We start from the raw sequence: 27027 nt of genomic DNA, 5'->3' as shown, positions 1-27027 counted from the left end.
GACCTTCTTTCCACGTTTGTCTTTGCTCAGTGATTACGCTTCGGGTCCTGAAGCCTTTGAGACACGTCTGGGAAATAGAAAGCTAACTCGGGACTCGGGGTCTGGGGGTGGGGAGGGGGGTCCTGCATCCCTCCCTCCATCTCCCCACCCTCCTTTGAGCAGGACACCGGGCTGCACCGGTCAACAGGCCAGCCCGGTTCCGGTTCCGAGGGAGCCAACGGGCCGGGGCAAACAAGCCCAGCTAAGGAGTGTTCCGAAACAAACCACCCTAGGGAATACACACACACACACACACACACACACACACACACACACACACACACGGTAACAAAGGGGTGCACGCGGGACTGGCCCATAATTACTGGGCAAGGAGTCCAGGACACGTACACACATACACACACACACACACACACACACACACACACACACACCGGGACCCTCGAAAACACACACACTCAAATCCACACACACTACCAAAGGGGCGCACGCGGGACTGGCCCATAATTGCTAGAGTAAGGAGTTCAGGACACGTACACACACACACACACACACACAGACGCACACACACACCGAGGCACCGCAAGGAGTCCAGGACACATACAGACACACGGAAACACAGACACACCTCAGGGCGCACACACATACACACTCAGACACACACACACACGAGGGCACAGTAAGCAGTCCAGGACACATACAGACACACACACCCCGGGGCGCACAGAGACACATATACACCCAGGAGTGCAGCAAGGAGTCCAGGACACACACACACTTCAAGGTGCACACAGACACAGACACAGACACAGACACACACACACACACACACACACACACACACACCGGGGCACAGCAAGGAGTCCAGGACACACAGACACACACACCCCGGGGCGTACACAGGCACACAAACACAGACACACAGACAGGCACAGCAGGCACAGCAAGGAGTCCAGGACACACAGACACCCACACCCCCCACACTCCGGGGCGCACGCAGGACGGGCCCGTAACGACTGCAACCAGGAGTGCAGGAGCTGAGCGGTGGCCCTGCCCGTCTGTCCGTGTCCCCCCGGAAGCCCCGGCCCGACAAACAGGGGCTGCAAGTCCGAGGGCGTCAGACCCGCGGGGCGGCCGGAGGGACACGGAGCCTAGGGGCGGGCAGCCCCAAGCACGGGCGGGGAAGTGGCCCCCCGCGCCCCCCGAAGGGCGCCGAAACTGGTGAGGGCAGCGGGGCAGCGCGCGCGGAGCGTCTTTTTCTTGGGGGGGGCGAGGGAGGGGCGTGGGAAGCCCGCGGCGCCTTCGATCTCCCCGTGGCCCCCGAGGGGTCTCGGGGAGCGGCGCGGGCCGGGGTCGAGGGTGCAGAGTGGCCGGCGCCGCGCGCGCCCGGGCTCGGGGCGGGGGGCGGGGTCTCGGGGAAGACCCGCCCCCGACTCCTCCCCCGGGGCGCGCGAGCCGGTCCCGCGCGGCGCCAACCCTTTCCCGGGTCATCGCCCCTCCCCTCTTCCGGGCCGCGAGCCCCCCGCGCGCCGCTGAGGGGCCGCGCGCTCGCTCCCCCGCGCACGCGCGCGCGCGCCCGTCCGCCCGCCCGCCCGCCCGACGACGCGGGAGAGTCGCACGCGCCGCGGGTCCTGGGCTCCGCCGCGCTCCGGGCCGCCGCCGAGCGCTGGGCGGGCGGACGCGGCGCCCTCGGGCCGGAGACGGTGGGCAGCGCGGGATCTCGCCGCCCCACGCCACGGCGGCGGCGGCGACGGTGGTGAGGAAGGGCAGGCCGCGGGGTCGGGGCGGGGGGTCTGGCGGGGCTCTGCGGGGAGCACCATGGGGAGGGTGCTCCGGCCTCCCGGCGGCCACGTCGAATGCTCGCGGGCCGGGCTGCGCGCCGCGGGGACCCCCCCCACCCCACCCCGGGCGGAGAGCGGGATCGAACTCGGGATGCAGCGGCTGCGGCTCGGCGCGGGAGGCTGGAGGAGGCGGCGGGGGCGGGCGACCCTTTGAGTGGATGGGTGGGGGGGGGGTTTCCGTGGGGGACCCTTGGTGGAGACCCGGGCCGCGGAGACGCCGCCTCCAGCGCCTGCCACGTTTCCAACCGCGCGTTCCCTGGGGTGGGCGTCCGCCTCGCGCCCTCCCACCCGCGGGCTCCCTCTTATCCCACCCCACCATCCCCCACCCCGCATCCGTGCGTGTTTTCCCTGGGAACCCGGTTGGTCCTGGGAGAGCTGGGGAGGACCGGGGGGGAGGGGTGGGGAGGGGGCGCGCAGGGGTGTGGACCTCGGCGGGGGGAGCTGGGTCGTGGGCGATTTTGCGCCCCAGGGCAGCCTCGTCCTCGAAGCCACCCGGACACTGGACGCCTGGCCGAGGGCACAAACCGGGCACACGGGGAGGGGGCGGTAGTGAGGAGTGCTCGCTCGGCGTTGCCTTTGGGGGGGGGGTAGGAGGGGTGCAGGAAGGGCGGCCCGGCCCGGCTCCCACCCCACCCCCTCCCCGCGTGAACTCAGAGGGAGAAAGCCGCGATTACAGAAGTTGGGACGCGCTTGCAGGCCCCACACACTTGCCCCGGGTGGGTGGAGATGCCAGCCGCCTCCGTCCCCTAGCGAGCAAGTTTCAAGCCGGGACGCGGAGGTGGGGGCGGTGGAAGGACCCTCGGCTTTAGACGGCGAGTCCAGGTCCCACTCCCGGGGGCCCACAGTGATGGGGGGGGTGGGGTAGGGGGCTCCGATCCCCTCCGTCCCTGCCACACGGCGCTGGGCACGGCTCCTGCGGAGAGATGTGCGTCGTTCTGAAACCGCTGGCGTTGGGCGTTGGTGGGGGGGGGCGTAGGGTGGGGGGCGCGGGTGGGGTTGGAGGCAATGGGGGGGGAGGGTAGCTGCCCCGAGTTGAGAAACTCCTGGAAGGAGAGAGCTGGGGCCGGCCCTTGGTTTTTGCGCGCGTGTGTGTTTGTGTGTGCGTGCATGTGTGTGTGTATGTGTTTGTGTGTATGTGTGTGCGTGTGTGTGTATGTATGCGTGTGTGTGCACACGCTGCCGGCTGCCGTGGAGCCCCGTGGAACAAAGTAGAACTTGAGCCGCCGCCGCCGCGGTGGTGACGACGGCCCGGGGTGACGTCACCGGGCGATGTCGAAAATGGGAGCCGCGCGCGCCCCGAGTGTGGGTGGAGGCGCCGCCGAGCCCGCCGGCCCCGGCCCGGCCCGCGTCCAGGGCCCGGCCCGCGTCGTCGCAGCCGCCGCCGACTTTCTCAACTCCGCTCCCCTCTTTCACCCCGGGCATCCGGGCGGGGGTGGGGGCGGGGAAACAGACGCGGGGGTGGGGGGGTGGACTCTTGCCCCGCCCCCATCCGCAGCCCCCAGCCCTTCCCGGCATCAGTCCTTCAAACTGGGTGAGGGGGGACACATTCCCAGTGACTCATCGGGTGTTGAACCCCAAACAACCACTAAGTGGTTCCTTCCTTCCTTTTTTTTTTTCTTTTCCATTTTGATAGGGAGGGGGGGGCGAGGGGGCGGGGAGGGGGTGGGCAACGGGGTAGGCAACCGCAGAACCAGAACGCAGAGTCTTGGGGCAGAACCAGAACGCGGAGTCTCAGGGCAGCACGGTTCCGTGAATGAGAGTGAGCAATCGTGTTCAGAACTCGGAGGAGGAGTTCTCCGAGGTGGGGGGCGGGGGGGCCCTGTGGCCCCGGGCGGGCGGAGGGCTGGGGGAGGGGGGTGTTGGGAGCTCGTAGCCACTTGGCATCACTTGGCATCGCCAGCCCTCTCTGAAGTTGCGGTGGGTCTTGTTTTTTTTTTGTTGTTGTTGTTTTCATCCTCCCGTAGTAGAGTATAAATAGAGCTTGATAAAGAGTGGGGAAACGGTTGGTCTTTCCCTTCCCCCACCTCCCCCCTTTAAATTCCAGGAGGAAGCTATATAGAGTAGTTGTAGGATGCTGGAGTTTTCCGTGTGTGCCCGGCAGCGCGCCCTCGAAAGTGGGTTTGGCATTCCCCGGTTCCAGGAGGGAGGTTTGCGCGTGTCCTTCCCTGCCGGGTGTGGGTGGCTGCCAAGCGTGCCTCTAGGATAGCCGTATAGACTTTTTAATTTCACTGTGAGATCCGTGGTTGGAATTTGCACAGGGAGTAAGGAATCATACAGAGAGCCTGGAAGAAAAAGGGGGGAAAAAAAGAGAGAGCGAGAGAGCTAGAGCTCCCAGAATCAGCTTTGTATTTTTGAGAACGTGTGAGAACACCCACTCAGCCGGGTTTATCAGTTTTTATCCGAAAGGTAGCACACGATGTACCTCCTTTAATAATTGGCTGTGGGAAATGTGCTCTTGCTTAGTAAATGCAGTATCTGAACAACTCCAGCGCGCAGCAGCCAAGTGAATGAGCTCATCGCTTAGGCTGAATATACATCGAAACGATCCCCAGACGGGGTTTTTTGCCTTTCCGGATTAATCCGTGATAAATCAGAGCTGCCATTTAAAGAGTCCTTGAGACAATTTCAACATGCAGTCACATCCCCCATCATTTCTTTTCTGTCATTGGCTGGCCCTGTATTTCCACTCTCCGGTGTGGTAAGATAGGAAGCACTGCTTCTCTTTGAATCTTGCAGGTAAATACATCTCAGTTCCTAAATGACGGCTTATAGAAACTCGGAGCTAGATTTTCCCCTTATGTATAGCACCGTAATTGAAATAGGATTCACGCATCTACATGATTACATATTTTAAATGTTTTTAATATATTTACCAAGTCATACAATACAGTCTCGCAGCACTTGCCTTACCCTCCAAAGAAACTCTGTTAACATCATTCCTTCCTTCCATCTTCCTTCCATCCCTCTTCTTCCTGGGCCACTGATCTCTCTGTCTTAGAAATGTAACTATTCAAGACATTTCTTTTTTTTGCATTTCATCTATACTCATGTTCTATGTACATTTATTTCTCCCTTAAGGGGAATCATTTAATATTTGGTCTTTGTCACAGGCTTCATCACTCCCCCCTTTCCCGTTTCTTTGTAAACGCGAGTGAGAATGTTCACCTCAGACCTCTCTGTGCTAGAGTCTCACCGCTCTGGCCACCATAGTTTCAGTGTCATTTCAGCCCCTTGTCCTCTTCCTCCTCACCGTCCTCTGGTAACCCCTGTGGTAATCATCAGAGTTGTCATAGAATCATAAGGTAGTGGGGGGGTTGGCCCTCGGGCCATGGGGGCTACTTTAAAAAAATTTATTACCAGACTGCTTGCTTTAGTGCTTCATATTCCATATGGGTGAAATCATCCAGTTATTGTCTTTTACTTCTATAAATCACTTAGCATAATCACTTCAGGATCCATCTGTTTTGTTCCAAAGGGCGCGTTTCCTTTTCGTTCCATTTTGTTGGGGGGATGGGGGAGCACAGGGAGTGGACTACTCCTGACAGTGCTCCTGGCCTGTGCTGGGCCGGGAAAGAAACCCAGGACCACAGAGGCAAAGCACGTGTCCAGCCCTTGGCACACCCTGTTTCATTCTTTAAAACGGGCAGAGTCGTAGTCCACTGAGTATGTGCATCACCGTTTCTGTGCCAGGGTTCAGTCACCCAGATTGTAGCATGTATCAGTACTTTGCGTTCTGGAAAATATCCTCTTGCTTATACAACACCTTTATTTGTGTGTTAGCATTTGGTGAATGTTTGGATTTCCACTTTTTTGGATATTGTGAGTAACGATGCTGAGTGTATGTAAACAAATTTTTGTGTGGACATTTTTATTTCTCTGGGTACATGCAAGTAAAATTGCTGGATCTTATGGCACCTATGCCTAACGTTTTAGTAACTGCCAAACTCTTTTGTAAGAGCTGTACAGTACTGAATTGTAAAGTGAATTTTTTTGGTGATTTTTTAAAAAAAATTGAAATTACTTCACAGAATTCTAAATTTAAATCATTATAGCTAAATATTTAGGAAAAACTCCAGAGCGTTGTCATTACATTGCTCCTAATTATTTTTTTTCTTTTTTTTTCTTTTTGGGTCACACCCGGTGATGCACAGGGATTACTCCTGGCTCTGCACTCAGGAATCACCCCTGGCAGTGCTCAGGGGACCATATGGGATGCTGGGAATCGAACCTGGGTCAGCCGCGTGCAAGGCAAACGCCCTACCCCCTGTGCTATTGCCTCAGCCCCTACATTACTCCTGATTAACGATAATCTCTGATTTTATTCTAGCCAGAGGGAGCAATTTTGTGTACTGTCTTTACAAACTTCATCAAACGAAGTAATAGGATTTATTTGGTTTGGTTTGGTTTGGGGGCCATAGTCTGATGCTTAGGGATTACTTCTGGCTCTGCACTGAGGGATCACTCCTAGCAGACTCAGGGGACCGGATGGGATACCAGGGATTTAACCTGGGTCCACTGTGTGCAGAGCAGGCCACCTGCCTGCTCTGTACTATTGTTCCGGCGCCAAGTTCTTAAACAGTGTTTTATAACAAGGTCTTGCAGCGTAAATTAGTGATTGTTCCCTTCTCCAGATATGAGCCAGTGAACCTTTTATCATATGAACATGGATAAAGTTGGAAGGAGGAAAGGCTTCTGTAAAGGAGTACGTTGCAGAACTTTTATCTTCCTGTGTTCGAGTTTCGTGTTTTGTGTCTGAGAAAATTGTTTTATCTTTGCAGGGAACGATGAAGAACGAAATTGCTGCCGTTGTCTTCTTTTTCACAAGGCTGGTTCGGAAGCATGATAAGTTGAAAAAGGAGGCAGTTGAGAGGTTTGCTGAGAAACTGACTCTAATACTTCAAGAAAAATATAAAAACCACTGGTATCCAGAAAAACCATCAAAAGGTCAGGCCTACAGGTAAAGGATGAGATCCGACAGTTGGATTGGGCTAAGTTAAGAGACAGATCGACTCCAGATTTGAGTGCTCGGCCAGAGAACAAAGAGGTGTCCAGTTCAAGCCTTTCACAGTTTTTCCAAAATACTGTGGTGTCACTGTATTACTTCCTTCTTCGTTTTAAACTCTGAGCATTTGTTGCTGGACTTTCACTGCCCAGACATAGGAAGCCAGCACTCCAGCCTTATAGCAGTTAGATTTCTGTGGTTCTACTTTGGCTCCTGACTGACTTGAGGCTTTTCTGTTAATTCCATGGTACTTGGGGTTTTGGTTTTTGTTTTTGGCAATTTTAGACACCAGAACATTTTTATTTAGACTATGCACAATTCTTTATTGTGGAAGGAATGGTAACTTTCCTAGATGAATAGAGCTTACCCATGGTCATCGGCTGGCAAGTAGTAACTCTGGGATTTGAACACAGGTCTAACTTGACCGTAAAATCTTACAGGCTTTCTGCACATCACAGTGTGATTACTGCTCTGGCTCTCAGAAGGAAGGTAATTCTCACTTCTCTCTCTTTTGTAGTCTGGTTTATAAATTACATTTGCAACTTAAAGTAAAGAAGAGCAGGCTCCCACAGAACATGTCCTGGCATGCTCACTCCCTAGTATTTATATGACTGTTTGGGAACCTGCATTGAGGATATTCTGCTAAATTCAGCTGTCAGACTTGGCCTGACTTGTGATGTGACCGCAAAAAAAAAATAAAAGTGGAACAGTTGTGCCTGTCATGACTAGAGAAATTCTGTAATTTATGCATGGTGCTAGACCTCAGAGTTTCTTCCACAAGTGTAAAAAAGGATTTCTATTAGTCAGCAAGCATCTTAGTACATAAAACTACAAAATTATTTAGAAGACTACAAAAGGAAGGGGAAAATATGACTTGTTTATTTCCCATCTGCTGAACTCCCGATGGAGGTATGTTGTATTAAAAAGAAAGTAACATGTATTTTCTCCTTCGATTTTGTCTAAAGATTCCCTAGTAAATTGGAAAATGTGAATTAAAGGAGAACTGTAGATGTCTTAATGAGGCAGACTTGCATATTTTTTATCTTCTCTCTTGCTTCGGTTATAATTTTTTTTCTGCACATCTTTCATTTCTGATAGACTGAACAGCTTTTGTGCGTTAGAGCTCTGTTGAGGCTTTTTACACTGATGTAATTGTCATGGGGTGAAGGGTTTTGGAAGTGCCAAATCACCATACTATTACTGAAACAGGAGACTCTGTCAAGTAAATACTTAAGGGTCAGACTGCACAGTCTCATTTCCATTAATCCTAAAAACTTGAGGGAAAAGTTAGGCAAAGAGAATTAAATTGGCATGTGATCAGAAGTGTCATTATTGAGTCGTCTTGAAGCTGTCTTTGAAATAGAAAACTCCTAGACTTAATGGTGGGTCATTACTTTTATAAGTAAAAGGAACATAGGATTAGCTAGAGTTTAGTCATAGAATAGATAGACTTTCTTTTTTTTTCCTACAACATTTATAAATTGAAAACGTTTCTCTGTAATACACACAAATAAACTGGTTTTGGAAGGCAATTTGGCAGTTTTACCAAGATCTGTAAAAAATGTTCATTTCTTTGAACAGTAAGTCTCCTTAAAAGTCTATTCTAGAAGTAAGTAGGCAAATACATATGAATATGGATGTTTTTACATTTTTAATTGCAAGAAATTGGAAAGAACTAAGTTTTCAAATTGAGTAAGTGGTAGACTTTTTAAGTAGCTTTTTAAATCTGGTTTTGAATGGTGGTTAATTGACCAGTAATAGGATATAGAATGGGAAAAAAATAAAAATATGTGACATGCAAATTTTTTGTAGCTGAGTTTAAGCATGTGTGTTTATGTATGTATTTTTATCAGTGTGCCTACGGCGCCTACTTGTGGATAACAAAACCACATTTAATGTTATCTCCTTACCTCCCCCCCACTCCTGTTTGGGGGTGGGAGGGTCATGTCGGCCAGGGTGTACCACCAGTGGCAGGGTGGAGGAGGGCTAGGGGCAGAGGCTGTCAGAGCTGGATATTAACAATCCCTGGCCCAGTTTTACCTTTAATTATTTTTAATCTTGGGACATGAGATGCTTTTATATCAGCCTATAAAACTTCAGTCTGTTATGTAGGACCATTTTAGAGAAAGCAACAAATAATATCACTTAAATGCTATGAAACCGTTTTTTTCACCCGGAATTAAATTTTGATTTCTGCTGCTGGGGTGCTGATGCCACCCCGACTCAGGGGCTAGTCCCAGCTGTATGCTTAGGAGTCCCTTCTGGCTGTGCTCAGGGGACCCTGGCGTGCCCGGGATGACGCCCAGACGTCCTGTGAGCACAGCATGCACTTCACCTGTTGAGCTGTCTCCCGGGCCCTGAGTTTGCTAAATTCTTAATGATGATGTTCGGATAAGTACAGGGTACTGTTTGGTAGCATGAGCTTTGAAGTGTGCTGCCCTGGATTTGAACCGTGCGTTCGTTGCTTCCTGGCTATGTGATCTTGTGCAAATTATTTAAACACCTCCCATCTTTCTTAAAATGGGGAAGTGGTATCTAATTCAAAGGATAACTATGCAGACCAAGACTTAACTATATGCAAAGCATTTAGGAATTTTTTTTTTTTGCATAACAATTCTTCAGAATACTAAAAGTATTCTAAGTGTAAAAGAGTGCTGGTTATTTATTTATTTTTAATTCTTTTATTGATTCACCATGTGGAAAGTTACAAAGCTTTCAGGTTAAAGTCTCAGTTATACAATGCTCAAACACCCATCCCTTCAGAGTGCTGGTTATTTAAAAACGTTTACTAGCTGTTACCTTATACCTGTTATCTTATTATGTCTTAGGGACTGTTACCTATACTATTTTTTTTCTACTTTAAATTAAATCAACTAATAAAATAATTTAGCTTTCCAAAACTTTATCATTATTTTGCTGATGTCATTATTTAGTAATATGATTGTTATTTTTGAACTGACTAGATAGTTGAGCCTTGGGGCCAAGGGAGCACTGTGTTGTTAGCTGTACCCTACGCACCTTACTAGCTCTCCACTCCATGACTTGAATGGTTTTTTTTCCTTCTTGTGATGCTGGGACCCAGCTCGGACCTCACACACAGGAGGCATGAGTGGTACCACATCCCAGACCCCCTCGTTAACTTGTCACTTCGGAGCTTTTTCTCCTAAGAGGAGGTGAAGAGCTTAATCTAAATTAATCGGATAAATAAATACTAGAATAAGTTGTAAAACCTGAGTTCTCTTGCTTGATTTCTTAGTTGTAAGGCAGTAAATAATTAAATGTAGCTGTTTCTCCATACAAATGCAGAAAAAAGTTAACTTGAATTTTTGCATTCATGCTGAGGCCATCTTTGCGTGTTCCTTTAAATAGCTACAGGTATTTCTTTTGTCAAAAAGAACAGGCCACTTGGTTTAGATTTTTTTTCCCCCCCTCATTGTTTCCAACCTTTTTTTTTTTTTTAATCTTGTGGATAAGATAATGGAAGGTATGTGAAGTAAGTCAGAATGAATCCTGTTTACATCTTAACTATAGGATATAAATAATCATGTCCTTGACTGATTTTGTATTTACAGAACAAAAGCCATAGCACATTGTAATACCTGGGGTGTATAAGTTAAAAAATGACAGATCAAAACTTTACACAGAATTTCCAAATACTACTTGAAACATTGGTTTATGTCTTCTAGAGATTTTATTGTATAGGAACTTGACCTACAAAGCTTTTTAACTTCAGAACTCTAGAATTTCACGTAACTTGCATACTCCTTGGTCCTTTAATGTGCATGTAAAGTTGATTAATTTCCCAGTAAAATGAGATTGAACCAAATCTAGTGATTCCCCTGGCCCCAGGAATAGCCTGTGATGCTGCCTCTCAGCTTGTAGTTCACACTTAGCATTGCCTTGTTATTTGACACACTCGGGGTTTTTTTTTATTTATTTGTTTGTTTTTTATGTTTCCCAGATATTGGCATGGCAAGGTTTATGATTAATATTCATACATGTTTTTAACATTACTCTTTATTTGTTGTAGGTGCATTCGTGTCAATAAGTTTCAGAGAGTTGATCCTGATGTCCTGAAGGCCTGTGAGAACAGCTGCATCCTGTACAGTGACCTGGGCTTGCCAAAGGAACTCACTCTCTGGGTGGACCCCTGCGAGGTGTGCTGCCGGTGAGTCCGGGGTGGGCCGCCGGTCGAGTCCGAGCTGGAGGTGACTCAGTGTCCTCAACCTGCACCGCCTACTCTGCTCTTTGCCGCTAGGAGCTGCTTGCCTAGTCGATGGGAGTTTTTCGTAAGCTGCTCCCTTGGCACTGCCAGTGAAGGACTGGTCATGTTCCCGTGGACAGCTAAAAAAGCTCAACAACTGGGCAAGAAGTTTCTAGAGCTTTACAGATCCAGCAGTAGAATCGAGATGCTAGACTGCTGTAGGTCAGTTATTTTGGTCTTTGGTGGCACACTTGTCTTCTCCCATTCCCAGTTTAGTAAAGAAGTTGATCCCGAATAATAGCTGAAATAGATTTTTGCCCTGAGAATAGCTGGCCGTTTGACTGTCTCTTTGTTTCTACGCTTTCCTCCCTCTTTTGCTTTTGAAAGATGGGTCGATGTTTGCATGGTCTCATTTTCGTTATAGGAACTATTTTCCAAAAATGAAAGGACCTTCTGCTTTCAGATCGTTCGTAGTATAATACCAAGCTGGAAAAAAAAGAATAAGAGTGCAACAGAGTCATTTTTGTTGTTGCAAAATCTGTGCAAACTGCTATGATTGGTGACACAAAGGAGTGAAGTCACTCTGGGAGTCGAGGGAGACTCGGGTAGGTGGTACCTGAGCTGGAAGACAGGGGGCTGAGCTACAGGTAACGTGGTGCCTAGGATGGGAAAGACCTTGGCAGTCAGGGACAGTTGTATGCATGGAACCTATGCCAGTGACTTTCAACTGTTCCTGTAGAGTATTTTCTTTTGGTTTTTTTTTTTTTCTTTTTGGGTCACACCTGGCAATGCACAGGGGTTACTCCTGGCTCTGCACTCAGCAATTACCCCTGGCCGTGCTCAGGGGACCATATGGGATGCTGGGATTTGAACCCAGGTCAGCCGCGTGCAAGGCAAACGCCCTACCCGCTGTGCTATCTCTCCAGCCCCTTCTTTTGGTTTTTGAGCTGTAGTTCGCTTGGTGATTTTAGTACAGATTCTTCTTTTTTTTAATTGAATCACTGTGAGATAGACCCGTACAAAGCTGTTCATGGTTAGGTTTCGGTCATACAGTGTTCCAACATCCATCCCTCCACCAGTGTAGATTTCCCAGCATCAGTGTCCCCAGGTTCCCTTCCCCATGACCACCCCCGACACCCCCCCAGCCTTCCAGCCTTCCTGGTACACTGAGTTCTTCTATCAAAGGAGCTTTTTGTAAAGATACTTCTTGATGCAACTCTAATATAATCCAGATGTGGACATGGGCTCTCACCTGATCTCCATTGCTGAAAGTACACCAAAATATATGCTTATTCTCTCACTGAATTCTTCTGGATGACCCTGCAGTTACAGTTCCTTGCTTATAGGCTGCTGTGTTGGAGAGCTTGTTGTTTGGGGAAGCCTAGTGTAGCATGTGGAAACTTCAAGCATTATAGTCTTAAGAATTGAAATGGTGGGGGCCAAAGGTAACAGTACAGCAGGTAAGGCACTTGCCTTGCGCATGGCTGACCCAGGTTTAGTCCCTGACATCCCATATGGTTACACGAGCCTGCCAGGAGACCCCTGAGCTGAAGCATGGGGCACCCTGGGGCATGACTCCCAACCACCTCCCCACCCTGCCAAAAAAAAAAAAAGTTTATATATATACATATACGTATATATAATGACTTAGGCTGGAGTCAGACTTTCTATACTGTGGCAGCTGAACCCCTGTAGAAGAACTCAGCATACCAGGAAGTGCTGTCAAAAAAAATTACTCTGGTGGTTTGCTTACATTTTAATTAGGTCTACAGTTAGATCTGATAGACTATCACTTAAGATGCGTTTATAAAGTGCTATAATTTTTCAGGCTATAAAAATTATAAGCAGCCATCCAGAGGGATCATATAGTAGGGAAGGCTCATGCCTTGTCCCTGGCATCACATATGCTCCCCCAGCACCACCAAGAGTGATTCCTGAGCATCGCAGGGTATGGCCCCCGAACAGAAAATTATAAGCAGCCTCTAAAAGGAGGTTTGTGGTGGTCGTAAAGATACCCCCCTAAGTTGTCCTGTGGGCTAACGTAGAGGCAGGAGCTGAAAACTGAAGAGTTGTCACAGATGGATCATGAAATGAAGTAATGACCATCGACCACAGTAATCTTCAAGTCAACCGTGTCTCAGGATGTTAAGGAAGTTGAGTAATTATATAAATATTTTGGACATGCTTATTTGAATTGCTGATATATCAATTGCTGATATATATTCAACTAAGCCTTGGCACCTAAAGATAAAAGCTGTAGTTATATGGACATTATAACTGAGAGACAGCTTCATTACGTGGTGATGCCAGATAGTACTGCTTATACTCTTTTTAACAAAATCTATGCATACAGTAACTTGTTATAATTTTGTATATTACTAGAACCTCAAGAAGAAGTCTTCTGATGTTACATGTTTTTTGCAATAGAAACTACCTTCAAAATGTGGGGTACTCTTTCAATGATACCAGAATACGAATAAATAGCTGTTAAAAAATGAGTAGTAATAATTGCCTTAAGCTGATATTTAGATAATGAGACATACTTTTACACCAAAAGTAAAAATAAATAGTTTGAAAACTAAAGCTGATCAAGCAGTGATAAGTTTGATTAAATACCTGAGTAGTTAAAAATAACTCCCCACTGGTATACTAGAGATTTAGGACTATGAAAAAAATTGGAATACATTTCAAAGAGGATATATCAGAAGCTTGCAGATTTTATACTAAGCTTATGTAGTTTGCATATAGTTAGATTATCACTTTGTAAAATATTTGAGAGGGTGCACAGTAATGGATCTTTCCTATAATAAGGCTTGAGAATAATTTGTGTTTGTCATGCACTGTATTTTGGTTTTGTCATTTCTGTAAAATCTTTCCTAATAAAATTAGGAAATCATCTTTTGATTTGTTTCACATGAACTAAATTGACCTTAATGCTTTAGCAGCGTCGTTGAAAAATAGAAAAAAAATTTTAAAGCTGTTTATTGCAAATTTGTAGGTAACTGTATAGTCTAACGTTAGGGTGGTATGGGAAATATCTTCACTAACATGGGAGGCTTCATACCAAAATAGTATAAAGGTAAAGATACAGCAAACGTCTAATTGTATGTGAAAGAAATCTGAATTAGGAAGCTGAACTTTCATCATTATACATCTGGATTGCAGGGATTTTCCTCAAATATCCTGCTTTTCATTTTGTCTTCAATTTGCTTCAGATTTTCTGTTAGGCATTGAAATAGCTGTTTAGTTTACCTCAGAAAGTTGCTACGGGGCTGGAGCAATAGCACAGCGGCCGACCTGGGTTCAATTCCCAGCATTCCATATGGTCCCCTGAGCATCGCCAGGTGTGACCCCCCCTCCAAAAAAAAAAAAAAAAAGAAAACCAACCAATCAAACCAAAAAAAAAAAAAGAGTTGCTACAGGTTGGCACACATTTCTGGCTCTGGCTCTGGCTCTGGCAGTAGCTAGCTCTGACCCAGCAAGCCATTTCTCTCCCGAAGCCCCCGGTGTCAGCCAGGTGAGGAAGCCAGGCTGGCTGAGTACAGGTTGGTCTTCAACTGCTGATTCTTAGACCGAGATGCCCAAAAGGTTGGCGAAATTCCTCACAGCGCACAATTCTTTCATTTCCAGTTTACTTAACATACAGTTTTAGCATTTTGATATAATGAAGATGACTCCTACAGGCTAATTCATGGTTTAATGGCAGGAACATTAAAAAGTAATAAAATAGGTCCTAAGCCTATTTTCAATTGTGCACTGTAGCAGTTCTTTGAAATAAAATTGGAGAGTTTTCAGAGAACTTATGAGACTGCTTGATTTCTACATGAAGTTTCAAAAACTTTAATTGCGTTTAGATCTTTCACTTCTGTATAGTTACCTTGATAAGGACTAATTTGAGGTGAATTATCTTGAAACAAATTGGCATTATAGTCAGTAACAGTTAACCCTATGTTGTATTGATTTTTTTTAAAATATATTTAAAATTTCTAAGCACTTTGTCTTCCTGTCTTTAGCTACATGCTGCTTAATGATTTGCTTCCTTGTTTTAAGGCTCACTAGAATTTTTACTAAGCTCGTTATAGTCCAATCTATTTAAATTTGTGGCTCCTTTGTCAGGTGTGAAAAATTTCAGTTTTATTCTTCATTAGGCTATTTTCCCTTATTGCAAAATTTATTTTTCATTTAGTAACCAGCCAAAGTCACATATTTTGACAGTTTTCCTTTCAAACTCATTGCCTTCGTTCTCCTTTTTGTTTAGAAATAGGAAACAGAGACCCCTTTTAAATTATTGTAAGAATAAGTCATAGGAAATGTTGAATTGATTTCTAACTCAGATTACTATACTCTTATGGGGTCAAATAAAAATACAGTAGAAAAAAATTTGTGTGCAGTCAATTTCTATGGCATATGCTAAATATCCAAATAATGAAATAACCCTGATGTTTTAACCAACTATTTTTGTTAGGTAGTAGAAAAGAAAATTGGAAGAGACTGGGTCATTTTTATCCGCACCCAAATAAAACAGAAATAGGAAATTGTGGCCTACTTCTTTGTCTGGAATTGGGGTGCTTTATATGTAGGGCCACATGTGAAGCATCTTTTACCTGTAGTGCTGTGTTCTGGGAAGTCTGTATTTTGTGTTGTTTTGTTTTCTTTTCTTTCTTTTCTTTTTCCGCTTTTTGGGTCACACCTGGTGATGCACAGTGGTTTGCACTCAGGAATTACTCCTGGAAGTGCTTGGGGGACCATTTGGGATGCTGGGAATCGAACCCACGTCGGCTGTGTGCAAGGCAAATGCCCTCCCCGCAGTACTGTCGCTCCAGCCCGAGTCTGTATTTTGAACCAGTGGCATGTCTAGCTGTGTTAGATTTTTATGACTTGACTTTGTTGATGTAGCTCAGGCTTTGCAAGGTGATTTTTTTGGCTTTCTTTTATGTTCTTAGGTATGGAGAGAAAAACAATGCATTCATCGTTGCCAGCTTTGAAAATGAAGATGAGAACAAGGATGAGATCTCCAAGAAAGTGACCAGAGCCCTTGATAAGGTTACCTCTGATTATCACTCGGGATCCTCTTCTTCAGATGAAGAAACAACTAAGGAAGTGGAAGTGAAACCCAGTTCTGTGACTGCAACCCCGAGCCCTGTTTACCAGGTAACTGAGCTAATTCTGGGTCAGATTTGTCCTGTTCGTGTTGCTCTAGGTTTCGGGTTTTGGTTTTGTTTATTCTGGGGGGGCGAGAGGGGATTTCGTTTTGGTTTTTGTTTGGTTTGGGGACCACACCCAGCATTCCTTGGGGATTGCTCGGGGGCCTGCATTCAGGAGTCACTTCTGGTGGTGTTCAGGAGACCATGTGGATGTCTGGAGCTGAACCCAGGTTGGCCATGTGTGGGGCAAGAGCCCTACTCGCCATATTCTCTCCGACCCCCCAATTTCAGTGTTTTACAGACTCACCATAGCATTTTCAATGGGAGCTGCACCACTTGACACTCCCACCTGCACTGTACGAGTTCACTTATATCTACATCCTTGCCAATACTTCCTTTGTAATATGTAAGATGCTTCACATGTGGCCCTACATATAAAGCACCCCAATTCCAGACAAAGAAGTAGGCCACAATTTCCTATTTCTGTTTTATTTGGGTGCGGATAAAAATGACCCAGTCTCTTCCAATTTTCTTTTCTACTACCTAACAAAAATACTTCCTTTGTAATATGACAATAGGCTATTGTCACATGTATGAGGTGATACATAGGTGTAGTTTAGATTTGCATTTCCCTAAAGAGTGATACTGAGCATTTTTCTTGCGCCTGTGGGTTATCCTTATGCCTTCTTCAGAGAATTGTCTGCTCAGGTGATTGCCTGGTTTTTAATTGGGTTGTTTCTTTTCTTTTTTTTTTTTTTTTTTTTTTTTTTTTTGCTTTTTGGGTCACACCTGGCGATGCACAGGGGTTACTCCTGGCTCTGCACTCAGGAATTACTCCTGGCGGTGCTCAGGGGACCATATGGGATGCTGGGAATTGAACCCTGGTCGGCTGCGTGCAAGGCAAACACCCTACCCGCTGTGCTATTGCTCCAGCCCCTAATTGGGTTGTTTCTTATTTAAATTCTTTTTTTTGTTTGTTTTAATTTGTTTTCCATTGCTGAGGATGAAGAGGTATGAGGTCGAGTGACCACACTTAGCGGCCTCTCAGTTTTGTTAAATTCTTTATAAAGTTTGGGTATCAACCCCTTGTCAATATGATGTACAAGTAATTTTTCCCTGATTCATAGATTGCCTTTTTGTGTGCAATTTTTTTTCTGTGTAAAAGTTTATATTTTTATCATTTATTTTTATGGTGCTAGGGATTAAACCCAGCTTTTCACGTATGTACAGCAAGCGTTCTACAACTGAGCTATATTCCCAGCTCCTGTAAAAAAAATCTGGTGGGGTGAGGGAGGGAAGGCCACACCCAGTGATGCTCAGGGGTTACTACTGGCTCTGCACTCAAGAATTACTTCTGGTGGTGCTCAGAGGACCATATGGGATACTGGGGATTGAGCCTGGGTAAGCCACGTGCAAGGCAAACGCCCCATCCACTGCACTATTGCTCTGGCCCCTTATAAAAACCTTTAATTTGACAATGTTCTGGTTTTGGTTTTTTTGGGGGGGGGTTGTGTGTTTTGTTTTTGGTTTTTTGTTTAGTTTTTTTTTTTTTTTTTGGTTCTGTTTTCCTCGACATTAAAGAAGCTTCCTTTCTCCACTCTGTTAACTGTCGTGCCCGTAGGCTCGTCTGTAGGCTTGAATTGTGTCTCAGCTGTTTGCCTGTATGGCTGGAGTCGGGCAGCACAGCGTCTCTAGTTTCCTCCTCTTCTCTCAGGACTGCCCGTGGTCTCTATGGTTTCATACAAGGCCTAGAATCATTTTTTTGTTTCCTTTAAATTTGCCATGGGGGAGGGTGGGGGAGGATGGGAGCTGATAGATATCCCAAACCTGATTTCTTTTTTCTCTCTCTCTTTTTTCTTTTTTTTTTTTTTGAATCACCATGAGACACATAGTTACAAAGTTGTTTAAGATTAGGTTTTATTTTGCCCTTTCATGGTCCAACTCCCTCCTTTCGCCAGTGTACTTTTCCCACCACCCGTGTCCCCAGTTTCTCTCCTGCCATGCCTCCCCCTCCCCGCCATCTTCCACCCAGCCTCCCTCCTTGGCAGTCCCTTTCCTCCTCTCTCTCCCTTCACCCCCATGGTTTCTCCCGCAGTGCTTGGGGAACTGCGCTGGAGAGTTCAGAGCTTGCGCTTGGCACTGCAGTGCTGCTCCGACTCTGCGGTGCTGGGGCCAAATCCAGAAGTGACTGACCGTTCTGCGGGCAGGTGCAGTGCCTGGGATGGAATCGGGCCCCGTGCACGGCTGATGTGTGCTTCAGCCCTTTGAGCTGTTTCCTCAAGCCTGGCCCTTATGTTTTGGATGAGGATTCTAGTGAATGTATAAATTGCCCTTGAACTAGGGACATTTTAACTGTCCTTCCAGTTCAGGAACACGAGATAACTCAGCCTTGACTGCCTTCTCTTGCTTTTAACAGTGTCTGATGGTTTCACCTGTGTAGGCGTGTAGGTCTTTTATCTTTATTTGGATTATTTATGGGTTTTGATGTATGGCAAATGGAATTTTCTTAATTTTGTTCATTTTAACATTGCTTGGACGTGTAATTGCATTAGATTGTGTATTGATTTTGTATTCCCATTTTACTATATTCAGTTATAATTTCTTTCATATTTTGGTTGAGTCCTTAGGGTTCCCTGTGTCTTTTGTAAATAGCGATTTAAGTTTTACTTCTTTCGCAAGTTGAGTTTCTTCTCTTTGCACAATTGGCTAGAACTTCCAAAATAATGCCAAATGTTTCGTGGCAGAGTGGAGATTGTTTTCTTGTTGGTTAAAGGGGAAAATGTTTAATTTCATTTATTTATTTTTACCACTGAGCATGATATTAATTGTGGGTTTGTCGTCTATCATTTTATTATATTAACATCATTTTATTACATTAACATCATTCCTAAATCATTTAGCTTCTCTCATAAATGATGTTGAATCTTGTCAAGTGCCTTTTCAGTCTATTGATATAATCATGTGATGTTTATTTGACCTTTTGTTGGTAATGGTATGTTGTATTAGTTGCTTTGTGTATTTTAAAATCATCCTTACGTCCATGGGATGAATTTCACTTGTTTCTTTCTGAATTAGGTTTGCTGTATTTCTGGATGTGATTTGCCAAGATTTTGAGGAGTATGTTTTGCTTCTATATTCATTAGATACCAGTGTATACTTTTCTTCTTTGCTGTTGTATTGGCCTTGTCTGGTTATGGAAGCAGAGTGATGATGGGCTTGGCAAAGTTTCCTCCCTTCTTCAGCTTTCCGGAGACCCAACCCTCTGCCCCCCCCACACACACAAAAGTTTTTTAAAAATACCTTCAGATAGTAAGATTATAATAGTAACAAATACTCCCACTCTCCCCAGCCACCAGTCATGTGCCCTTTAGTAGAGGCATTCGTTACAAGTTATTTTTATTTCCAAGAGATTCCCTGTGTAGATAAGTAAGTATAGTTTTTGTATTTCAGAAGTTGATTTAGAGACCTTGCAATAATATGGGCACTTTTTTTTCTCTGCATAATACATTTATTTCTGGCAATTACTGTTGCGAACCTGGAATCCATTAAGATATGTGTCAATTTTATCTCAGAATTTTCTTCATTATTACTCAATAAAGAAAGAATGAAAGTCATCCCAAATTAAACCGATTGCTACTAATTTTTAGGGTTTTTTTTTTTACCTTATATTTTATTTCAACCCAAATTAAGATAGGATTATTAAAAGTCTATGGGAAGTCAGGTATCTTTATGTGATTTTTAAGAAAAACATTTCTCCATGGAGAATGTTTGGAGAAATGTCTTCTCCAAAATAACAAATTTTGTTATAGCCACTATAACAAAATTTTATGACAAAAGCATGGCTATCACCAGTCATTGTGGGAAAAAAAATGCTGTGCAGTGTCCTACTTCAGTTTTTTCAGCCAGATATTGCAAGAATTGTAAAAAAAGTTATCAAAGTAAAGAAAGATTTATCTTGGGTTCTTTGTTCTTTTAAGGATATGTGTGTTCTTAGAAACATCCCTACATTAGAGGTAAAGATTATGTCATTTTTCTCCAAGTTGATCTATTGATTCAACTCAGCATCAGTAAAAATTCTAAAAGGGTTTTTCTGAAAAGTGACACATTCTTAAAATTATTTTTTAAAAGTTAAGTTGGAGGCCTCACTGATATTAAAGCCATTATATAAATATTGTGATAATGGTTTAAGATGCAGAGAGGTATCACTGCTTTCAAGTCAATGTATAGGTCAACCTTTGTACAGTTTTGCTGTCTTGTTTTTAAATAACGACGCTAGAGCAGTCTGGGGAAATGATTCAAGAATAATACTGAAGTGATTCATGACATACAGAAAGAAAGTGAATTTGCTTTCTGATGTGACACATGCAAAAACTAATTTGAGATGGATTAAAACTTAAAAGGGAAACACTATTCTTTTTTTTTTTTCCTTTTTGGGCCACACCTGGCAATGCACAGGGGTTACTCCTGCCTCTGCACTCAGGAATTACTCCTGGCGGTGCTCGGGGGACCATATGGGATGATGGGAATTGAACCCAGGTTGGCCGCGTGCAAGGCAAGCCCTCCCCGCTCCGGCCCCGGGAAACACTATTCTTACAGAAGAAAATATAGGGGATATTACTAACTGGTGTGGGATAGGCAGAGTTTCTTCTGGGGGGTACACATAAAAGCTCTTTCATGAGAAAAAAATTGACTCCAATGAAAATTAAGAAACTGTTCATCTCTGAAGCCATTAAGAAAATGAATGGGCAAGGCCTGAAACGGCACAGACTCTGTTTCGGTGTGTGTCTGTACACACACATAGACACATACATTCTGTCAAAGGAACTCTTTCTGGAATAACTTGAAAATCACTCCTGGGGACCCAAGAAAATGGTTCGTGGAGTTGAAGCACATTCCTAGCCTGCAAGGGCCCTGGGTTCGAGCCCTGACACCACGCTGGCTCCCGAGCACTGCTGGAGATAGCCCTGGGGAGGACCACCCAAAAAAGCTCACTCCCGTAAGTGGCTTAAAAGAAAAAGAACCCTTTGGAAAATGATGGCCAAAAAACCCAAAAATGTAAACACATTTGAGGAGTTACGGAAATGTCCAGTAGTTGCTGAAAGATTTTGCCTAGTTTGGCATCGAGAAAATAAAAGCTTCAAAGCCTGGCAGCACCGAATGTAGACTCACCAGTACGTGAAGCAGCTAGACTCTCGAGCAGTGGGTTGGAAGAATAAAATGGGAAAGTAAGTTTTTTTGATCTTATCTGCGGGGTGGCCACCTCTGGTGTGGGCGTGGGTCCTTTTCCAGCTCTGAGCTCGGCCACTGCCCGCAGCGCCTGGGATCAAACTCGGGCTTCCCACATGGCACAGCACGCCTCCCGTCCGCACACCGTCGGCACACCTCGCTAGCCAGCCCAGCACAGGACCTTGGCGGAGCCATGGGCCTCACGAAGCTCAATACGCTTCTGCTTCGTTACCCAGCAGTTCCACACTTCAGCTTTCACAAGAGAAGTGAAATTATCTTGTCTTGGAATGTTTATAGCCGCTTCTTTCATGAACTTATTTTAAAATGCCAAAATTTACTAAGAACCCAAATATTCGATAGGTTGATGAAGGAAAAAAACTATGTTCACACAACAGAAACATCTACAAAACAGAATCAGGGCCAGAGAGAGAGTATGGCAGGTGAGGCACTTGCCTTGCATGTGGTGCTGGCCCTGGTTTGAAATCCTAGAGTAATAGGATACCCCCCAAAAGAACGCCCAGAACGCTTAAAGTGCTAAGAGACCAAAAAAGTGAAGGGGCTTCCCCCTGGCTTTATCCCTACACTGCTGGGAAACAGAGTCAGGAGTAAGCCTGACACCATCAGATGTGCCCCCCACACACACAGTAGCCTGAGGGCTAAAAACCACTAGATTAAAGCAAAAGAAGCTAGTCAAACGAATGTATGGTGAATGATGCCTTTGATAGGAAATTCATAAGCAGGAGAAACAGTCTGGCGTCAGGACAGTGACTGCCTCTCCCCTGGGGATTAACCGGAAAGGGGGAGTGTGAGCGCCAGGGTTTCATCTGCTTCCTGGCAACTCTAAACGGTTACGAGCACCCAGTGAAAAAAGAAATCAGCCCTGTTTCATATTGCCACTGGTTAGTTAGTATTGGTCGTTTAATAATTGAACCCTGAATTCTTTAAAATCCCCATTATTGTTGACGATTAAATGAATTACCTGAAGTGACGGCCTGCAGCATTGTTTTGTCACAAACTGCACACTATAAGTAATAAAAGACTAAAATGAAGGCAAATGTCCCTTCAATAGGAAATGAGGTAACTCAGTTACGGCAGAGCTATGCCATTGTTATCCAGAAGTTATAAGAGAAAGGATCTGTGTTGGTCAGAATGTCACTTGCTGTTTATCACATAGAATGTTATGCTACATAAACACATGTTGAAGTGAATCAAGATGTATTTCTCAATTCATTTTCTCAATTGCTGTTTTTAAACGATAGATACAAAACTGCATCTAAAGTGAGACTCAGGTATGATTAATGGCACCGGGGCTGCAGCTCAGTGGCAGAGCCCCCGCCTTGCAAAGTGAGGCTCTCAGTGCTGGCTGTAGCAAAACTAAGCGCCAACCCTTTCCCCCTCCCCCCCCACCCCGGCCCCTCTGAAGGTACTGCCCACTGGAAACTTCTGTGCCTTTTGGATCTACTGTCGCATGACTGCAATGTTACACGTTTAAAGGGGTTAAGTACAAGTAATACGATTAGAAATCATAGAACTCTGAACCATAATTACAGGGTATTCTGATCCAAGAGGTCTTGATTGCTGTGATAACACTGACTAATGTGGTATCGATTTCCCACCTGCTGGACTAGATAGGTAATACAAAACTAACGTTTGCAGACACCATCTGGCCTCTATCAGAATCACCTGCAGAGTGGTTTTTGTTTGGGGTTTTTTTTTTTTCCGCTCCCTTTTGTTTTTGTTGCTGTTTGTTTGTTTGGGGCCCACATGCTCAGGAGTTACTCCTGACTTTGCACTCAGGAAATTACTCCTGGCTCTGCTTGGGGACCATATGGGATGCTGGGGGTGGGATCCCAGGTCCAGTGTGTGCAGGTCCAACGCGCTACTCCCTGACCCATCGCTCCAGCCCCAGCTGGAGAGTGCCTTTAAAATATCTGCCATCTATTCCTGATTGTTCGGCAGATTAGAGCTCTGTATGGTTTGTAAACTCCGTAGGTGACTACTTCATTATCCGACTGGAACCGACTAGCTAAGGCTTGATGCCATATGTATATTGTATTTTGACCTTTTACAGCCAGAAAATAAAAACAAGTTTTGCAGGGCTGGAGCAATAGCACAGCGGGTAGGGTGTTTACCTTGCATGCAGCCGACCTGGGTTCGATTCCCAGCATCCATATGGTCCCCTGAGCACCGCCAGGGGTAATTGCTGAGTGCAGAGCCAGGAGGAACCCCTGTGCATCGCCGGGTGTGACCCAAAAAGCAAAAAATAAATAGTAAGTTGTGGTGGGTTTAGAGTACCCCGTTAGAGTTTGTTTTCATTCATTCAGAAAATGTTGACTGATTACCATGAGGTTCCATGCGGTTTCAGCATACTTAGACACTTAGACATATTCTTTAAGGCTGTGGGCAAATGATTCTCTTTTTCCTCTGTTGAGAGTTCTGGAAGGTCACGTACTTTACCTTTAAATCAGTTTTCTTTTTCCCTACAGATTTCAGAGCTGATGTTCCCACCTCTTCCAATGTGGCACCCTGTGCCCAGAAAAAAGCCAGGGATGTACAGAGGGAATAACCACCAGCATCACTACCCTCCTCCTGTTCCATTTGGTTACCCCAACCAGGGAAGGAAGAATAAACCGTATCGCCCCATTCCAGTGACGTGGGTACCTCCTCCGGGAATGCATTGTGAACGGAATCACTGGATTAATCCTCACATGTTAGCACCTCACTAGCTGCTTTAATTCTGTTGGTGTCATGTTCAAAAGAGGTAGTATAATCCTGGCTACATGTTAAAAGTTAAAAGTTCATATTCATAGTAGTAAAGTTAGATGGACCGCCAAACCATCCAACGTATTTTTATAGAGAAGTTATTGAAAATAATCTTTCTTAAAATATATATATGCACTTTAGATAAATTGATATAGTTTGAGAAACTTTATTAAAGTTAGTCAAGTGCCTGAGTTTTTAATATTGGACTTGAGTATTTATATATTGTGCATCAACGCTGTTGGATACGAAAGTACTGTAGGAGTCGACAGGCTGTTCTAGCACCTTGAACATTGACTTTACTGGGAGTATGTAAGTTATTTATACACAAGGAAATCTATTTTATGTCGTTGTTTAGAAGAATTGCGTCAAATCATGTAGTTGCAAATAAAAAGTAGTTTGAGGCATGGCAATGTGTGTTTCTGTTCTATGTAAAAAAAAAACAAAGGGGATATTTTGCTCAATGTGTTTATAAATATCTCACAAAGAAAAAGATGTAAGAATTTGTTTTTATTTTAAAAATTAACCTTCTTAATCATATCCTCCCCAAAGGCAACAGTATCAAAATATACATATAAAAATAAAGTTTGTTAGTAGTAACTAATTAAAAATAGGAATATAATTATCTTTTCCCATCAGTATCACGGTAGGATTTTTCTAAACAAGAATTTAGCCTGTACTAATTTTGATACAGCATCTGGCTTTCATGCCTAATGCCATTGCAAAAAGCAGGCATGTTCTTCTTATAGCCACTCTGTAATCTTTTGGCCTTGTGCTTTTCCCCCAGTAAATTAAATAGAGGTCTAAAATGAAGCCAACTTGTACAGTACTTGAGATTCTTCAGCGGTCCTTCATACTTATACCACGGTAATGCCATCAGTCTTGAAAGCATACTGGAACTACAACGAGAAAAAAAGATAAAAGAACTTTGGATTTTTCCCAAAGATGAATTTTTTAAAATTATATCAGTGCCTTCCCTCATAGCCCATATCTTTAAATTTCTGATCTTGAGTGAATTATCAGAGAAATTATCAGACTTAGTCTATCAGGAAAAAAAAAAATGTTAAGTGTAGATTTGTTTTGTAAGTTCAGCTGAAGTACAGAATGTCAGAAAGGTACACAGGTCGTGGGGTGTATGTCAAAGATTTGAAAGGATGTGGGACCAAGTGTCTGCAAATCAACTCAACACTTAACCTTTACAGATTCTTTTAGTTTTAATGTTCAGATTTTACTCTTTAAGCCATATACCACTTTTAAGAATATTTCTGAATTAATACACTCACAAAACACACCCCCGCCCAGAGTAGTTAGTGAATTAAGACTTGATCATAATTTCCTTAAAGTAACATGACAAGGGAAATTCATCTTATCTACATTTTTAAACAACTTTTAACTGTAATTGTTCCCTCTAGGGGTTCTGGAGAGTTTTTGTGTAATGATGACAAGTTTTTCGGCAACTGTAACAGTTTCAAGTTTTGTGTTATTAGGAGTTGGGAGGTAATACTTGATCTATTAGATTGCTCATTTGGGGGAACTTGCTGGGAAATTCAAAAGTGCAATTCTTAATAATAAGAAGGGAAGTATTTTTGGAATCTGCTCAGTGACCAAACCCTTCCATGTTAGATTAGTACGGCATCTCCTAAATCTCAACGCTAACCTCTACATAGCAGTTCCCTGGGGGAAACGCCAATTCTGAATTTTTCTAAAGATAGCACATTCAATGTACTGTCTGTAGAGGATTCTGTCTTATGACTAACCATCACCCACCTTACTCCAAAGTTCAAAGCCACAGAAAGTTCCCATCTTTCTCGTTTTTCCATCCACACAGCCTTTCCAACCCATTATGCAAGAAATGATTTTTCATATTTGGATTTTTAAATTCATACTAATAAACTATCTGGAGCTCCAAAGGTTCACCGAATAACAAGACTATAGGAGGGCTGTGGGCTGTGTCCTGGGCCCGCTCTCACTGAGACAGTGGCTGCATAATTTTATCTTGACAGCCATAGCAGCTGTTTGCAGCAGGAATAGTTTATGTCTGAATGCTTATAATTTAAGGCATTTAGCCATTGTATTTGTAGACATACCGCATAGCTCCAGATTTTCAGAGATTAAAAGTGGACATTAAGGCACTTTTAAATGCAAAATTGTTTCTGTAAGTTCTATTACATCAGTTCTAAAAGGGTCTGTGTCTGGACGTCAAGTGTAATATTTACCTCAAAGTCTAACTTTTCAGCAAACATCTGTGGTTTCCAGCTAAAACATCAAAGCATTTATATTGACTTCCTCTTAGCCTTCATAGTGATTTCACATCAGTAATCTTATTGGTGATGGGAAAAGGGAAAATGAGAACACCTGCTGTCTGCATTTTACCTTGTTTTAAAAAGAGCCACTGTATCCCAGTTTACAAATCAGAGTCAAGTTGTTTCATTTTTTTTTAATTGCTGTGTGCCAACAACTTCCATCATGATGAAAACTCTGAGGTGCCATTGTTATTCAGTTTTGATAAATTTCAGAGAAGTTAAAAATCCCCAAGATCACAGAAAACTAACAAAGCCCTGATTTCAGGACCACGCCAGAGCTGGAGCCGGCAGGGCGTTGCCTTGCACGTGGCGGGTGGGACGAGATTCCCAGGCACCCCATTTGATACTCTGATCCCCACCAGGAGTGAGCCCTGAGCACAAGCAGCTATGGCACAAAAAAAAAAAAAAAAAAATTCAGTAAAAACCAAGCCAGACAAAACTCATGCTCCCTGATACCCTAGATCTGTGTTGCCTATAAATTCCACCAATTTCTAATTAGTTAAATTTCAGTTTAAGGTCAGGGTTTGAAAAAGGTAATATACAGGGGCCA

At 44.5% G+C, this 27027-nt stretch overlaps 1 protein-coding gene across 1 annotated transcript; it reads left to right on the top strand.

The window, feature by feature from the left end:
- Positions 1 to 1576: 1576 nt before the first annotated feature.
- Positions 1577 to 24613, top strand: BTG3 (BTG anti-proliferation factor 3). The gene is made up of 5 exons (XM_055129493.1): positions 1577 to 1753; positions 6617 to 6795; positions 10871 to 11008; positions 15988 to 16195; positions 23901 to 24613. Exons 2-5 carry the CDS (start codon positions 6623 to 6625, stop codon positions 24138 to 24140), a joined length of 759 nt encoding a protein of 252 aa, XP_054985468.1. The 5' UTR covers positions 1577 to 1753; positions 6617 to 6622; the 3' UTR covers positions 24141 to 24613.
- The last annotated feature ends 2414 nt before the right edge of the window (positions 24614 to 27027 follow it).

Source organism: Sorex araneus, chromosome 2, assembly GCF_027595985.1.
Source record: "Sorex araneus isolate mSorAra2 chromosome 2, mSorAra2.pri, whole genome shotgun sequence".
In the NCBI taxonomy this organism is placed as follows: Eukaryota; Metazoa; Chordata; class Mammalia; order Eulipotyphla; family Soricidae; genus Sorex; species Sorex araneus.
The sequence above is the reverse complement of the archived record's forward strand: the minus strand, read 5'-3'. Positions and strand labels throughout refer to the sequence as shown.

Excerpts from the sequence above, each read along its gene's own strand:
- BTG3 (XM_055129493.1), top strand. The coding sequence starts at position 6,623 with ATGAAGAACGAAATTGCTGCCGTTGTCTTCTTTTTCACAAGGCTGGTT. Across the intron at positions 11,009-15,987 it reads CCCTGCGAGGTGTGCTGCCG|GTATGGAGAGAAAAACAATG; the intron begins GTGAGTCCGGGG and ends TTATGTTCTTAG. Across the intron at positions 16,196-23,900 it reads CCCCGAGCCCTGTTTACCAG|ATTTCAGAGCTGATGTTCCC; the intron begins GTAACTGAGCTA and ends TTTTCCCTACAG.